This window comes from Athene noctua, chromosome 4 (assembly GCF_965140245.1).
Source record: "Athene noctua chromosome 4, bAthNoc1.hap1.1, whole genome shotgun sequence".
Classification (NCBI taxonomy): Eukaryota; Metazoa; Chordata; class Aves; order Strigiformes; family Strigidae; genus Athene; species Athene noctua.
Genome location: NC_134040.1, coordinates 64,735,442 through 64,753,325, shown reverse-complemented (window position 1 = coordinate 64,753,325; position 17,884 = coordinate 64,735,442). Strand labels below are relative to the sequence as shown.

The 17,884-nt window shown below is 38.7% G+C and overlaps 1 protein-coding gene across 1 annotated transcript in view; it reads left to right on the top strand.

Annotated features, from left to right (window-relative positions):
• The window catches only part of MMRN1 (multimerin 1), a 46,591-nt gene that overhangs the window by 26,219 nt on the left and 2,488 nt on the right, over positions 1-17,884 (top strand). Inside the window, exons 5-7 of the mRNA XM_074905575.1 lie at positions 2,809-2,982; positions 7,827-9,806; positions 16,821-16,967. Coding sequence (XP_074761676.1) covers positions 2,809-2,982; positions 7,827-9,806; positions 16,821-16,967 — 2,301 coding nt within the window. The remainder of the gene's footprint in view (positions 1-2,808; positions 2,983-7,826; positions 9,807-16,820; positions 16,968-17,884) is intronic.

The following is a 17,884-nucleotide window of genomic DNA, read 5'->3' as shown; positions in this document are numbered from 1 at the left end:
TACTCAGATAACTGCCAACAATCAGCATACTGTGCTTAAATAACAACAAAAGAACTATGTGAAACATGCTTGAATAAGGAAGTAGTTTGGAAAAATTATTCTCTGCTTTTGATATAGTCCCCAGCAATGAGTGCATTTGTCAGGTAAATTTTTGGTGGCAAATTTTATGCAAATTGTTTGGCAGTGTTCTCTACATACTGTCAAATGAGCTTGGAGTTTACATGGTGAGGAGCCAGAAGATGGACAAGATGTGAGAGTGTAATGGAAGCATGTTCTTTGAACTTTCTTACTACCTCCCTTTTCTTTTGAATCTGTTGATGTTTCAAATATGGATGTCTACACCGGCTTTTTGTATATCAGCTGTAACACTACTAATAACACTAATGTGTTATTGTCTTTCACAGAGTTGACCTAGATCTGAAAATATTTTATGCGACCAAATAATAAGATATGTTCTCAGGTGTGTGTATTGCAGTTGTCAATACACTGCTCTGGTGCTGGGATATTCATGCATGCTGGGAGAACAGGATGTCAGAATCCAGACTGCCACAGGGTTTTATGTACACGTGTACGTGCTTATGTACATATAGCCGTTTTACTTTAAATTGTAATAAACAAATAGAAAAATTAGAAAACATAGGAGGGAGAGGGAAAGTCTGAATCTGTCATGGATATCTAGAAAGCTATTTACAAATGGGAGTTAGGAGAAAGCTTTTGCCCCCTGGTGATATTGTGTGAGCAATGAAATTTCCCAGTGCTGGAGGGAGGGAGGATGTTGTCTAGTAAAGCAGACAGAACCTGTATGAAAAAGCCAGCTTGATCAATAGAGCATTAAAACATGCCACTTCTCTTAGTAGGAATTCTGCTTTGAAAAAAATAACTGAAAAACTGGAATCTCAGAGCTCCATGTTAATTGCTTTTCAGTTATTTTTCAATCAAATGGGGTCAGTTTAGAAGGAGAGAGATACCTGTTCTGGCTGCCAACCCTGCAAACATGACCTGGAGCCAGGACTAACTGCCCTGGTCTGTCATTTCATCAGCAGCTGCCAAGACTCTACAAGCCAGATTCTGTTTCTAGCTCCCACTATGCAGCCATGCTACTTATAAAGCTCACTTTCAAGTTCTTCTAAGCAGCTTGTTTTTCCCCTTCAGTAGGAACTGACAGAAGCCAAACTAAAGAAGGCAGTGCACCCTGCAGGTTACTTTTAAGTTTGGGTGACTATGCACAAGCCAGTAATGAATTTAAATCACTTTCTCATAGTAACAATTCAACCAGGAACAGAAGTATCCAGACCAGTCTGTCTGTCACAGACTAGTATTATGATGAAGAGTGTTCAGACAAAGAAGATCCACCAACAGCTTGTCTCCACAGTGCCGTTAGGGAGAATTGCCAGGCTCAAAACTAGGTGGTTGAGTTATAAACACAATTTTGTGTCTGTGTAAGTAGACACCATGGGCAAAGTAAACATGTGGAGATGCTAACATCCTAACCTAAATCAGTCATCCTTATTCACCAGGCTCTTCCAACTACGAATTTTACAACTCTCTACAGGAGACCATTCTCATGGGTGTTGGCATGCATCATCTATGCTGACTGGTTGCACTTAGTGAATTTTCTGGATTTTCCCAAATGCTATCAAGTGAGATATGATACATTTATTTTTTACATACTAGAATTTTGAAGAATAAAAGTCTAGTCAGAAGACTATGCCCTTTTACGTATAACTTTGTTGTTGTTGTTGTACCTCTGTGCTTCTACATGATTTTTGATTATAACTGTTTACTGCCATGGACAGCAACAGACATTGATGCCATAATGAAAAGTGACATAAGACCAATAGCAATACTGTAAATTTACACTAATAAATATTTGTGTGTACTGCCAAAGCGTCTCTTGCATAGCAGTTTATTAAGTCATAGTGTGGCCTGAATCACGTAGGGTAATATATCATGAGTCTAAGGTAGGCCATTTAGTCTGAATTGTTGAAGGAACTGAAGAGATTTTGTAGCCCCACTCACAGGAATTAGAGCATTTACTTTTATCAGCTTCTTCTGAAAATCCCAGAATAAGTCTCATTCCTGTCAGCTGTGAAATTCAGATGGCTAGCTAAATCATGTGAACTCTTAACCTACAAGACCAAAGCCTTCTTCACCACTATCTATTATAAAAGCATCCAGCTAGGCCTTTTTACACCTGAAGAGACTACAAGTGTCAAGAACAATTTAGGCAGGTTTTAAAATAAACTTGACTTCACAAGTTGAGCATCTTTTCTTAATGTTAAACTAATGATTATTTCAAAGTCATTTGTCTATTAGCTGTTTTTCTGCCTTGCTGCTGTGTTGAACATTTTGACACCAACGCTGAAAAGATGATGTATTTCTTCAGACACAAGCCTTGCAAATTCATTAAGTTACTTTATAAATGGGAAGTAAAAATCAATGCATTTGTGATTGTGTTAAAGGAGATCGACTAAATGAGAGTCAACTGAATACCCTGTAGGGTGCTAGGTGGAGGAAGAATGGCATTATACTGATTAAAATATGCTAACCATTCAAAACACTGTTGTAGAATTATAAATACTTTATAATGGATACAGATGCTTCAGTAATTAGTTTCTGCTGTGCTGCTGAATGGCACTAATACATGATACATGACAAAAATCAAGATGATTCATTCAAGATTAAAAATTCAGAAACTTTTCACTCCACTTCCAGCTAATATCTCTCAAGTCAATTATGCTTTCTCCTCTCCCCCTGTTCTAACAGTACTTCTTCCCCCCCCCCCCCCCGTTTTGGTTTGTGATCAAGCACTTACACAAAAAATGAATGAGAAGATTAGCAGCCAGGAGATGAAACTGACTTTTCTACAGAAGAAGGTTGACAGCATTACTGCTGCAATGAATGATGTGAGCAAGATGCTTTCTTCTCTTGAAGGCAAAATCAATGAAGATAAGGGCAGAAACTTCCAGTCTTTTCTAAAAGGTAAGAAAAATAAATTAATGTAATCACTCATCCAGTTAAAGGTGCCAGGAAAAAAAAATATGCTGAAAACCTTCATAGATTGTCTTATTCTATTGTGCAACATTTATAGGGAGAACTCTTTTCTAGTTTCATTTCACAATAGAGGGATTTATTTATTTTGACATTTCTAATGGTGTCTTTTATAGTGACAAAAAATTACGTTCTTGGGTACTACCTCATCTGCATGGTAACTTAAGCCACTATCAAGACATTTTCATTTACTTAGAGCTTCTGCAAATATTCTTATCTTTGTTTTTTGTTTATTTATCTGACAGCTGCTAAAGGACACAGTATTTGCTTTGCTATCATGTCTAAGTAATATTCTTTAATACGTAATTCACATATCCAGGGGAAACACGTAATGAATTCTGTGGTTGTTGTATTTATAATATGGCAAACATACTGCTGAATAATTTGCCTCTGATCATTTTAGGCTACCTTTGATAAGCAGCTGTACTCATGTTCAGTAGATGAGAAAGACATGTCCAGGCATCAGGAGGTTGGGCATACCCTCACCAGCAGTATTAAGCATCCATTCTTTGTGAATCCTGCAGCAAGATCTATTTGTTACCCAGCTACAAATGGTCCTTAACAAACAGATTGGGACTGAAGCTTTCATTTCCTTGATGTGCAATATTTTTCTCATTTTTCAGGAATTTTCCCCAAACTATTATACACTTCAGAATCCAGAGGACTTTTCTATTGTTTAAAAATAGAATGATGGAACTGGAGCTCCTTACATTGAGATAAAACTAAATGAAACAATAAGTGCTTTTGTATCTCACTCAAAATTACCAAGTGTGGTTCTGTTTCTTTTATTTTCAGTCTTCTGTCTCCTGAGTTGCTTGTGCCACATGCTAGATGGCTCTCTTGTACCCTGGATCAAGTTTATCTCATCTTTGCTCTGTGACCTGCTTTCGCCTCTCCACATATTGCTAGATGGCATTCTTGACCTTTGGGCACACAATTAATTTGTCTTTGAATATTTCCCATTTCCCTTTTGATCTCTTTTCATTCATTTTTAAAAAATATTTCACTCATTCTAGCTTGTCATTTTCATGTTATTCCAAGAGGTCTTTTGCTGTATCCTGTGCTTTTGCTTCTCCACTCACAGAGTCCGAGTCCTAATTAAAACATGCAATACAAATATATTATTTCACGCTTCTCTGCAAATGTGTTTCAAATCTTTATTGTTTTTATCTGCAGTGCTCTATATTATACCTCCTTAGATGAAATCTTCAGTTGCTGGCTCTTTTTTGATTTATGTTCTCAATCTATCCCCTGATCAAGTAGCTCTAATGAAAATGCTGCTATCAACTACTTCCCTTGACTCTTATTATGGGCACTCCAATACAGGTTATTCTTGGCTTGTACATAGGTAAACAGCAGGAATGAGGGAAGAAGGGGAGAGAGAACAGGGTTAGTGTCACTGTTGGCTTGTATATGTAATGTCAAAGGGCAACTGCAGTGTCTTTACAGGGAATATCAGTCAATCATATTCCAAGAGGGCAAAGAACATCCTAAGGTAGCAGGAGCTGGAAGGTTTTTCTGTGCTGTCCTCTAACTTGGTACGGATTTGTTGTATAGGCACATCAGACTTTCTAAAAATTACTCTTAGAAGCTCACCTGAAGCAAAACACAACTTTACAAACTACCATTGCCATCCTGAAGCAACATGCTTTCAAAGCACAGTTAAGTCTGTAGTTGCTTCATGATGTTCAGACTTTCTTTTTGCCCTGCTTTTCCGTTTTCTTCTCATGATGCCTAGGCCCATTGCTCATATCCATTAATCCCCTTTTTTTTAATCACAAAATTCTAATGGCTGCCTAGGTTTGTATCACGGTTTGTTAAGGAGTGAGATCTGTTTCTGTGAACAAACAATTCAATACAGTTTACAAAGTCTTTATTTCTTGGTTTCATCTGTAAATAGACTTTGGTCCCACAAACCTGTCGTCTGTTGATACAGGGCAACACTCGCTGGAGTAACTGATACGCTGCTCTAATTTGATTACTGAAACCTGTTGTGCATTTTAAAAATTGTTTTCAGTGCTCAGGAGACTGTTCCTACTTTTTACTTAGAGAAAATAACTTGATGTTCTCCATTAATAAAATCTGCTTATTTGTTGTTATTCTTTCTTATTTCTTTCACTTTACACCAAGCCTTTTTATAGACTCCTTTTGTCTTCATTATTAAAATGTACAGTCCTTTAAAAATGAACTCAACAATGGAGTTAATCACTTCTCAATCATATATGTCATTTATATATAACCTTAACTCAGTCTCCTGTGTACATACATTTATTTTGCATATGATTCTTCAAATAATTGAAACTGCAAAGGGAGTATATGTTGACACAATGTAATTGCACACTTTGGATTTCAGCCAGGGAGTTAAAATTTATAATCTCATAAAAAGTGCAAGAGATGTTTAATGTTCACAGGTAGTTCAAACATTTCTGTTTCAAAATGAGCAGTAGAGAAACTGAGTTACATCCATGAATGTACTCATGTGTATTCTCGGATCATGCTTAAGAATATACCCAATTGTCACCTACAGCACAAGTTTGGGTCAGGTCTTTCTGTGGAGAAATGGGCTCCCACAGCCTCTGGTGAACTTTGGAATAGCACTTGCTTACCAAGTACCTAGTTGTCCTAGCCAGCAAGTAAGGGAGAGAAACCCAAAGCTGTCTCTTTTATCAGGTTATACCCCCTTAATAACAAGAACACCTGAAAACTAAAGCTGAGCTTCATACAACACCTGCAATCCAACTAGAGTAAGAATGGGAGAAAGTGAGGCTGGCAGTTTCTCGAATGTCACAGAAAGAAAAGGCCAGTACAGATCCTGTGGAAGACTTCTCGCAGCAGGATGGTCTGTTACCAAGATTTGTTGCCGAGATGAAGAAATCTAATTAATTCCTCAAAGAAGATGTAGAGTAACTTTTTTTCTTTCCACAGACATTAACCTTTTCTTTACAGCTCATTGTGCCTCTTAAAGCACAGAACATTTTTCAACATCATAAAGTAACCTGACCAAAACATGAGTTACAATGGTTTCTGTACATGTCAGTTATTTTACTCTGCATTCATATCTTGGTTCTTCCTCTCAGCTGCCAGGGCATACTTATTCTCAGGTAACTTAGTGTTTTTCCTTCACTGAAGTTCACTGACAAAGCTCTGTGTGTAAGTGTACATTCACATTCACATGTATATACATCTGTCTAGTCACTTGCTGTTCAAGTAGTAAAAAGTAAAATAAAGACAATCTCAGGATTATCACTTTGTTGTTTTTCATATTTTGCATTAAAATTGCTGTGACATCTGTGACCACAGTTGGCAGTAGTTGAGTTTATTGCTTAGGAAACTTCACTCTATTTCTGAAGTGGCTTTTTGATAGACTGGTAAACTTTATTACACCTACCTATTATATCCTGCCTTGAAAAAAATCACCATCTGAACAAGTGACATATTTTTCCCCTATGCGTCAGAGGTGTTTACTGTTGACTGAGAATCATTTATAGTTCATAAAAAACAAATATTATCAACTACTTTATCTCTATTTCCAGCTGAAAACACACGCACAATTCCAATTACTTTCCTGAATAGAAAAAGTACTGTGCTTCTCTCCTTGCTGAACAAAACCATTTTTATTTGGAATCCTTTTGCACCCCTGGAGCCCAAAGTTGCATTGGATTTCATGGGTCTGATTTCCTGCCATTTTACTGCTCTTGCTGAGAATGTACTTTCAAATCAGGTTTCAGAACATACCTTGCTGTTTTAGAGATGAAGCAATAAAAGCCAGGGTATAGAAGTAATTGAGAGGAAAATAGAGAAAGGCAACAGCAAATTTCTGCCTTTATCAATACAGTTTTAATCAGACAACTGATGGTCATCAAGGCATTGTAGAGGTTGAAGGGTTTTAACCATTATATCACAAGCTGGCTGTAGGTGTTCATAGAGTTTAGAAAAACATGCAAAGAACGCTTCAGTATTTTAGCTGTTCATAGGGACTACCTTTGAAAAACAAATTTAAAAAATCCTTCTAATCTCACACCAGAGTAGAACTCTAATGAATTCAAATACATTACACAGCACTCTCGATGAACACTATTTCATGACTTAACCCATCTAAGGTTATACAGGGGACATATCGATGTTATTCACAGGATCAGAATTCCCACGTATTCATCTCTGCCTAGTGCTTTTCAGGATCAGTATTCCTGGAGCTATACAGAGAGTTGTAGTATGCAAGACTAAAGGTTTGTACCTTTAAAATATCTTCCTTTTGCAGCAGTTGTCATGTGACTGACTTTAAATGTTCAGTAAGGCTATTCATTTTACTACTTTCTCACTATACTGGGTAGTATGATCACTGAGCATATACAATACAATAGAAGGACATTCTTGACCGTAATGATAAAGCAGGTGTGTTTTCCTTACTTTCCCAGTGGAGAAAAGACACATATTTTCTTATGAGCAAGCCATAAAAGCACACTGATCTCATTTCAGTGCTCAGAAACAGCTTCACTAGGAGATCAAAGTTGATACCATATGCAGAGTCTGAATTTGCCCTTTCAAAATAATAGCAAAACTCCCATTGATTTCAGGAGAAACCAGGATGAGTCTTCAAATACTATTAGCCATCCTCTACTTTCCTCACCTTTAAATTTTGCACTGTGCGTGGGTAAATTGGGGCAAGGATGTGTGTGATTCACTTCTGTACAGCACTGTGTTTGCTCACGTTGTGGAAAAAAGATGTTGCTAACAGAATTTATTTGATTGTTCCATATTTCTCCTTTTTCACAAAGGTCTCAAATCCAGAAGTATTAATGAATTAGTCAAAGATATTGTCATAGAACACATTAAAGTATTTCGAGGTGAAATGCAGGAGAGCATGGCTCAAGTTTTCAAGACTGTGTCTAGCTTGTCAGAAGATCTTGAAAATACAAAAACGTTAGTCAAACATCTGAATGAAACCCAACAAAAATTTGCTCAGGAGAAAGACAGTGGGCCAACAAAGCTTGACATTCTGGATCTGAAGAGTCATATGGTACAGATGAAAGAGGAAATGACCCTCACTTGTGACAAGCCTATGAAAGTTTTACAGGAAAAGCAGAAATCCTTGGAAGACAACTTGAAGCATCAACAGTCAAGAAGTATAATTTATTATGAATCTTTAAATAGATCTCTTACTGAAATGAAAGATGTTCATGAACAACTGTTATCAGCTGAACAGTCTTCAAGCCAAAACATCCCTTCAGCAGATAAACTCATGGAGTACAACATTACAGAGTACATGTTCACACTGCATGAGAAAGTAAAGAAACAAGGCATGATGATGCTGCAGATCTATGATGATTTAAGAGTCCAAGATAGCAAGATCAGCAACCTCAGTGTTGCACTGGAAATTCAGAGAGACTCTGTTCTGGGGGTCTGTGATGACATGTTGTCAGAGAGCAGAAGGGACTTCCAAACACAGCTGGCAGCAACCCAAGAGAATGTTTTTGGCCTAAACAAAAGTCTCTCTGACCTGATCCTTCCATTGGACAATAAAATGGACAAAATGAATGAGCAAATTAATGATTTGTGCTATGATATGGAGATCCTGCAACCCTTGATTGAACAAGGGGTACCTTTTAGTCTCACTTCAGAGTATGAACAACAAATCCAAGCTGAAGAAATCAATGAGAAGCTTGAAAACCTCACTACTGTCATTAACAGAATGAATTCTGCAATTAAGGAGCTTTCCAAAACTCAGGAAGGACTTAAAAATGAATCTCAGGTTTATCAGGAACTGTTTGAGAGTCGTGTTAATGAATGCTCCATGGAAATAGAAGATGGATTAAACAAGACCATGACAGTAATAAACAGCGCTATTGATTCTATTCAGGATAACTATGTACTGAAAGATATGCTACGTGCTCTAAGAAATGAAAGTGAAGTCTGCTGTGGCAGAGCTGAGGAACTGGAGAGCCTCCTGGCTTTCATTCCTCAGTTCCAACAGTTGAATGAATCCCTCTGGACACTACTTATTAGCAAGAAGTATGAATTCACTTCACAGGTAGTGCCATCCCTTGCTGATCTTCCATATGAGGAGTCTGACAAAAATATCCTCCACAATTTCAGACGAGTTTTCTATATTTTAAATGATACATCATCAAAAGTGGGCAATCAACAACAAGATATCAGCCGCCTCGAAGAAAAACTATTTGACTCTGTGGAGGAATCAAAGGACCATGAGGTTCGCCTTCTGAATGTGGAGTCAAAAATTTCCAAGTTTTTGGCAAACAACTGTGTCTCATTGAAAAAAACCAAAGCTGCCTTGACAGAGAAAGAACAAATGGCCTCACTTCAGCTCCAGACACTAAGTTCCAGGATCAAGGCCCTGGAAGCCAAGTCGATCCGATTCTCAAACAGCATTCCACTTCTGAACAAGACTGTTCATGAGGCCTGGAGGCTGTGTCAGGATACCAACAGCAGCATCCAAAAAGTGAATGCGAGTATACCTATGCTAATTAAACTTGCTCAGCCAGATATCCCCCTGCTGCAGAGAGGCCTCAAAGAGCTCATTGAATCTGTGCTTGAAATAAAAGCAGGATCTATCTTGACAAATTTAACGCAGTATATCGACATATCGGTAACAAATGCAGTGAACAACATCACCAAACTCCAGAAGCAGGTGAAACCGATTATAAAGAAATCAGCTCCAGCTAAAAAAGGAGCAGCAAACATCACCATGAGCCTCACAAGCCGAAGTCAGAGAAACACAGATAATACTATAGATCCAGGTAATGCATTTTACTCTACTAAAAATTAGGGTCTTTGTAATAGCGGCTTATGTAACTGTTGTGATGAGCTGAGGGAGTGGAACTCGACTGGTGTTGAATAAAAAGTCCAAAGACTGCCACAAAGAGTGTTTCAGAGGAATCTGAGGTTACTCTAGTCTCTTGCTTACAGGAGAATTTACTTTTCTTATGAGACTGCACAAAAGCATCTAGAAGCTCCATTTGATTTTCCTTAATAAATTCATATCTGATCAGTTTAAGATATATGTGCATGCACACACTCTCATCTAAGAACGTGACCTTTCCAAAGGTTACCAAATCTTACCAAATGTAACTGGCAATTTAGACAAAATCTAAGCTACAAGAGATTTGTGCCTGTATCTCAGTTAGCAATTTCAGTAAAAAAAATACAAGCTGGAAGAGAAATCTGGAGTTGCATCAGTACTTTGCAGTGTCAGTGGGGATGAAAAGTATCAAAAACCTGAAACAAACGAATATACCTGGTGACTGCAATGAGGCTTTTGCCAGATCCTTCAGTAATTCATCGAGATTTATTAGTGCAGTTATAATTACAACAGTGTGTTCTTGCAGAATCAGGAGACCAGACAGTAAAGTAGTTTGACTCGAGTCCATCTGGAGAACAGCTCAGCTGTCTAGGAGCTGCCATTCTTTTAAAGGACATTTTGAGTGTGATTTGCTTCTGAACTTAAATTTAAACGTCATGTGAAATTAATTCATATGTGTGAATTTGCAGAAATACAAATTCTGAGTTATGACTTTTGGAATCAGACTTGAGTGAAAATCAATAACACAAGCTAATGTTTCATGAACATATAATTTCTGGGAAAATACCAAAAATGAAAAGTGGTTAAGTAACTCGAAATTCTCAGAAGACTCTAATTCATGTTAAAATAAGTGAGACAGATTCCTAAATGACAGATGTTCAGGTACTTCTGAAGACCCAGAACTAAATCTTTCCTGTAAAACATTCTTAAACTTATGAACATTTCTGAATGATATTTGGTCCCTATTGTAAGCAGATGTAAGGGTAGTAAGATCTACCACTCTTGTTCATCAATCTCCTTTTCCTTCTCCATGACTTTTCCCTTCCTTTCTCTCCTTCCCTCCTTCATCTCTTTCTGTCCTAGATACAGCAGTTTTCGATTACCAATGGGAAGGATCCTTTTTAAAGCCCTGGTCCCATCAGTAGTTGGCTTCTGCTGAAAGCCGTCCCCACTGAATGATTTCAGTCCTTGGTTCTCTTTTCAGTTAGAGAGAATGCATAGCTATTCCAACAGGCAGTCACACTTAAAAATACACAAAGATTTGCTAGATTCTTACTACAAAATAATATGAATATTTTGATATTAAAACTGTCAATTCTTTCTCAGTTATTTCTATTTTCTGCCCATTTCTGCCACTGCACAGGATGGAAATTCAAAAACTTTGTTCACAATTAAAATTAAGGGAAAATGAGATATGATGCCTTTGATCCTTCCCAAGTCTTCTACTTTGTTGGAGAATGTCACTTGTGCTACTGGCCTAGAGCACAGGAAGCTGCCAGCTGCTCTGTTTTTCACTCCACATTAATTCATTAATGTATTTCCTATTTATTATTTATCTCATGTTGAATTTTAACAAGTAGCTTTCTTGATAACACTGAATATATGCTCACTCTTACAGAAAGTGCAGATCTTTGCAGATGATGAAAGGCCCTATTTTTAAATAAGGTTTCTACATAGCAATGTTTATGCAGACTTTTTCATCAGTAATGAGTTTTTGCACTCAGTGATATTCCTTGCCTGGCAAAGTCATATATTACAATTCTGTAAGTTAAAGAAGACCAGTATCCTAATTAACAAGTATCCATCTTCTGCAGTAGTAAAATCTGGGTAGATTTTACTTCTCTAGGAAAGCTTTTTCTCCCTAAATTCTGGGAGACCATCCTGAGGTATATGCCGGCTCTACTAAAGTTTCTAGAAGAAACCCTAATACATAACTGACTAATTATAAAATGTGTTTGATCTTGGATCATCTTTTTCAATTCAAAAAGATTAGAATAAAATTCTAGAAAAAGGTGAATGACAGTTCTCATTGATTCAAATATGTTCAACGTTTGATCCTACTCTAACAGATTGGGATTTTCATTGATTTTAATGTGTTCAGGATTTGGCCCTGATGTAATACTTTCCTCAGTAGTTATCTGAAATCAAGGGGAAACGATGTGAGTTTGCATTGTGTATTCAGAGACTGTGTTTGAAGACTTCCCATATTGTGGAATGAACAAAAGAAAAAGTTTATGTCAGCTCGAGGCTGCAATATGTGTAGGAGGGGCAAAAAATCTTATACTTTAGCTGATACTAACTGTAATGGCAACCTGGGGTGAAAAAAAAAAAAAAAGTGGTGGTCTGAGGACAGCTTCAGGTATCTAATGTAAGGGAGATGATAGCCTTTAAAGAAAAAATATACAGCAAACTATTCACTAGTCTTTATTATGGATTATGTCTGATCCTACTTTGCAATGCACTGTTCTCCTGCAGAAATGTGTGATGCAGCGTGAAGGGCAGCTTAGCTCAGTTCCCATTTTCCCATTGGCATTTAGTGCTGTGTCTGTTCTCTAGAGAATCTAGAGGCTGCCGTGCTTTCTAGGGGTGAATGCACTCTCCTGTTGCATGTCTTGTAGTATTTGTGGGTTTGCTTTATTCAAATTATGCTGCTGTCCCATCAACATGAATTGAGAGTGCAGCTGTGTTACATTTACGTACTTAAACCAGTGCATCTGTGTGAAAGACAGGTAATTTATTTTCATTCTCATTTTCTGTATCTTATTTCTGATTTTGTTTTCACATGATTTCTGACTCCTAAGAGAACAAGCTTCCATTGTCGCTTTATCATTCAAGCCTGCAGTGAAATTAACCTATTTAAATGTTTTCTGACTTGTGTTTTAATTGCACAAGTCTGATGGTTATTCTAGTTTGATGACATATACTTCAATTTTGCATATTTAGTCTTTAGACTAATGGGTAGATAAAACTGTTTCGTTGTTTTTAATATACTGATCCTGAAATCATCACACTGGAAGTAGTAGATATCTCTGCTTAACAGAGAAGCAGAGTTGCCAAAGTAGCTCAGATTAGTTTTCACAATCTGCCCCCACCCAAAACTGGAGAGCACAGCTGAGGCACCTCTCCTCCTTGCTTTTTGCCCAAGAGCACCACAGGTGAATTTTTGTGGGGCTTTTTGTTGTTTTGTTTTGTTTTTGTTTTTCACCACAATCACCCTACACAGCACTTATACCTGAATTCCCTGTCAGGGCCCCGAATTCACCGATTGCTTTAACTGCCCCGGGCATCCTGACCAAGCCCCTGTACTGCACACCCTGCCCATGGGCCTGGGATGCCTGTTTCAGCTCACACTAAAATCCCAGGCCTTTTCAGTCATGTTGAGCTGTGACTGAGCCTGGTTACCATCATCAGCCTGCCTCCAGATGAGGTGCCAGTCCTTCTGTCACCCTCAGTTCTTGGGTGCTGGCCCCGGTGGGGCTGCCTCTCTCCCGCTGCTCACTGGCACTCCTCGCATCTAGGCTACTGGAGATGCTCATTGCTTTCATCACTGTCAGACCGAGACTGCTAAGCCAGAAGTGGTTAATAATTGTAGACTGACAACCAGTCTAACCCTGTGTGAGCAGGGTGGTTTAGTAGATTCCCAGGCTCTTCCAATCTCCCAGGCTTCCTGAGAGACAGTTACTGATAACTAAATATTGAAAAAACATTTGTGCATTACTTTCTGTTCAGATGTTTCCAAATTGAACCACTGGAGTCACTTCTTTCCATAAGGAGACCATTAAATTGCTAAATATTTGATTTGCTTCTAAACAACACCCCAGTAGATACTGACAGAGCTTCATTATTTGTTTGAAGATTTGTTTGTACAGGATTGGCGGTCTATTTCCCAAAGGAGCTTCTGGCTGCTTGCCCTCCCAAAGAGTAGCAAAATTCAGCATTAACTGGCTCTCCTCACTCCTACCACACTGAGTGTAAATAGCAACGGCATTCAGTTTATTATCTGCTGTTAATAGCTGCAATTTAAGCCTTTAATTTAATTTATCAAGTCTCTTTTATTCATCTACACTACTAAGTTGTGAAAGATTAATTAAAAATAGGATGCATACTATAGTAGGAAATCCTTTCCTAACTTGAACCTCTTGGCATCTTTACTCCAAGTAGAGAATATGGACAGAGTGTCTCAGGACGCTCTTCAGCAAGGAAAAATAAAAAGGAAATACTGGGCAGAGGGGAAGCCTCAACCAGAATTGACAGCAAACCCACGCTATTGTAAGATCATAGAGAAGTTACATAGTTACCCACTCAGTGGAGAGCTAGGGCATTTGCCTTTTACTCTGAAAATGCTGACTTGACTTGAACCTCTTTGCAGCTTCTCCTAGTTCTAGCAAATGGAGCAGGCTCTCCAGCCGCTGTTAAGCACTGCTGCACCTGGAGGGTTAATTTATTGTAGGTAAAGCTATGTCTGAATTTGATTTAACTCCAAGGTTAAGTTCAAGCAAAATCATCCCTCAGCAGACTGTTAAAACACTAGTGTCATCTCATTATCATTTCCTTTCTGTGATCTTTTTCCTGTTTCTTGGATTTACTTCTTGTTTATGATAAGGAGAAGCCAATTAACAGAGAGGCTGCCATGTTCTTACACAAAGCTTTTGTATTTTGGGAATATGATACAGTCAGCACAATCAGCTGTTTTCCTTCCTTTTCTGCTTTCCTTTCACACTTGGTAAATATGTGGATGCTTGGTAAATATCAGTGAAAAATAACTTCAATTAAGTGTGCAGCAAAACTATTATCTGAGAAGAAAAACATTATTTCCTCATGTCCAGTTGCCTGTGCTGTGACCCCTGACTGGCAGTCCTAAATTGCTTTATTTCAGGCATTATGGGATGGACGTTATTTTCTGTGAAAAGAATTACTGTAGTGTTTTTAAGTCCATATGCTCCATCAGTGCAAATTCAAGTGGCACCATACAGTGCGCTTTAGCATTCTGTTCGCTGAACTAAAATTTCTCACAGAAATAGTTTGTCTTAATGCAACAGTCTGTGAAATGGCTGGATGGGAATCTGAAGATAACTGTGGGCATTAATGAAATATCTATGTGAAGATCCAGTTCAGCATTTCCCTGCCAATAAGTAGGCCCTTTTAGGAAAGGCTTTTTCAGTTCCCACCTACTAATCCAGACTTTTACTACCACTGGCCTGTATGGAGTTCTCTTTCCAGAGCTCTGCTGGTCATTCCTGGAAAAAAAAAAAAAGGTTCATTTTCTAAACACATCTGACTTTTATTTGTCCAAAGCAAGAAAAAGGAAAAACGCATGGCTTGGGAATGCTTTCTGTTCAGAATTTTTCATAGCAATATTTAATTTTTAATGTGGCCTGAGTGTTCTTCTCCCCAAACTGCTATGACAACACATTATACAATTACACTCAATAGTTGCTATCTCAGAGCTCAGCAGCACTGGACTGACAGATTTCTCCATATCAGCTGGGCATGATTGGGCCAGCTCATACATAGTCGGGAAGAAAGGCAAGGATATCCTCAGTGAGGGTGCTCTGCAAAACCACCTGTTTGGTAAACTCGTGTTGCTTACAGTACAAAACTTTTATAACAATCTTGGCAGATATACTGGAATTGAGTTATTTATGGGCAAGGACAAGAACTGAAAGTGATTTGGATAGCATTTAAGATCTTTCCTCACCAGTGGCCAGACTCTTCTGCAATGGTTGTGACACATCTGGGTGAGTAATGTCATAGACCGGACAGTCCAACCTATACACCAGCAGTACAAAATCTGTGTTTTGATATGTCCAAGGATAAACTGGCTCTGTTCAAAAAGAGCAGCCTTCCATGCCTGCACTAGTGAAACCAAACCAAAGCACAGATTTGCCTGAACCAGCAGGAAAACATTTCTTTTGCCTCACCGAAAGAAGGAACTAAAATTGGATATGTCAGTATTGTCTCTTCCAAGTTTGCTGTTTGTTTCTGAAGGGCTCCTGTGGTATACGCAGCTCCAAGCCTCTCAACACATTCCCACTGTTAGTAAAGATTAATTAGCTGGCCCAACATATTTCTTTAATCACATGATTGCAGACAGCCTGATTTTTGCTTGTGTCTTGTTTTGCTGTAGTGTCTGAGGGCTACCTTATAGAAAGGAAAGAAGGAGGCTGAGCCCTCTGTGTGGGGCTCAGCACAAAAAGTCCACTGCCACAGTGACCAGCTGGAAGAGAGAATTGAGCAGCTAGTGGTCGGTGGGCTGCAGGTCTCCGTGGCAAGGAGGAGTGGATTCTCAGCCCCACCATCTCCTTGTGAGAATGAGTATCCTCCAGACTGAATCTGTCCTGAGGAGCACCTGTAGGGCCACCCTGCCTTAGATTATTATGGAAAGACTTGCTTAGGGAACAGCAGAAGGAGAATTTCCTAATGCTTGGCTGTAGCCAGGCTTTGCTCGCTTTACACCTACATTGAAGGGAGAAAAGTCATTCAGTTAAGGAGGATGGGAAGGAGGAAATGAGCAAGAAAAGGTTGGTGTTTGTTGATGGAGATTTCTTGGACTGTACAATCACAACTGTTCAGATATACCAATCTTTTGATGATTCTTATAATGTTTGTTGAGTGAGATGCTCCGAAGAAGTTAGATTTGTAGTATCTTTCATCTTATTACATGTTCTTGATCATCTGAGAAAAGCAGAACTCAGCATTTATAGGTAATTCTGAGTATCTTGGAGGCTAGCTGAGGGTATGCTGTGTTCAGGCAAAGAGGGAGGCTGGACTAGCAAAGGGTCTTGAATAGCCTGGACAGGATCTGAAGTTGGCCTTCACACATAACTTCAGCAGAAATTCCACTGGCTTTATGAATTGACAAAGAGGCTTTCCAAAATATGGAAAACTTGGGAAGTGTCACCATAATGACATTGCAACTGAGGTAATTGGTTTTCTTCCCTCTCTATCACAGGGCAGTATTCAGCTTGTGTCAGTTCCCCGTGCCAGCATGGAGGAACCTGTATCAACGACAGACAGAGTTTTATTTGTGCTTGTCGCCACCCCTTTGGAGGAGTCAACTGCAGTATGAAGCTGGTGAACGACAATTCTCTGAGTGTCGGCAAGTAAAGAATTTAGTAGCGCAATATGCCAGCAGTAGGGCCTCTGCCCCAGGGCCTAATTAGAGAGCGTTAGCTGGTCAAAGGTCTCACATTTCACTTTAATGAGTGCAAACTCAAGTAGTAGTGTCCTGTGTTTTGGTGCTGAAGACATCAATCCTCGTGGGTGACTCATGATCTCTTTCTTTAATATGACCAGACGATGGGATTAAATTGGGCTGGGACCAGCCATAATAGCTGGAAAGCTCCCTGCTGAATTGTGCAGAGTGGGAGGGTGTGCAATAGATGTATTTGAACATGATATCATGGAATTTGAAGGGGGAGGTAAAATCACATCACTGGGGAATACTAGCTTCAGCATGGCCATAAATGCTCTATAAATACCAGCAGCTACCATGATCTGTGGGACTATGGCCTCAAGGAGTCATTTTAGGCATGCCTCTGATTTTCATCAGCAAAAAATGCAGCCTGTGAAAGATGTTTCAAAAAAGAAAAGTGGAAAGTGTACTTATTCGGTCCAGAAAACAGATAAATAATTTACATCTAGGCCACATGGAATGTGAATTTTATGCAGCTTTCAGCAGTCATTTGGCTGATTCTCACTCATAACAGCATATGAATAGTGAATAAAATCATTTGTACAGTGGCAGGGAATCACAGTGTGTGGCTCAGTTTGAAGAGAAAAGCATATACTTTTATTCCCTCATTTAACACCAGGAGTGCTAAACCTCTTCAGTGTTTTTCCAAGATTTGTGGAAAAATGCCTTGTCTTCAGTGCACACAGATGAACAATTAAAGAGATCCTGGGGTGGGAAAAACTTGGAGGGGAGAGGGGAAGAGAGGAAACAAAAATAGCAGTTCTCTTAATGATAACGTAGTATAGACAAGTTCTCTTGCTGTTTCTAAAATATTCTTTTCT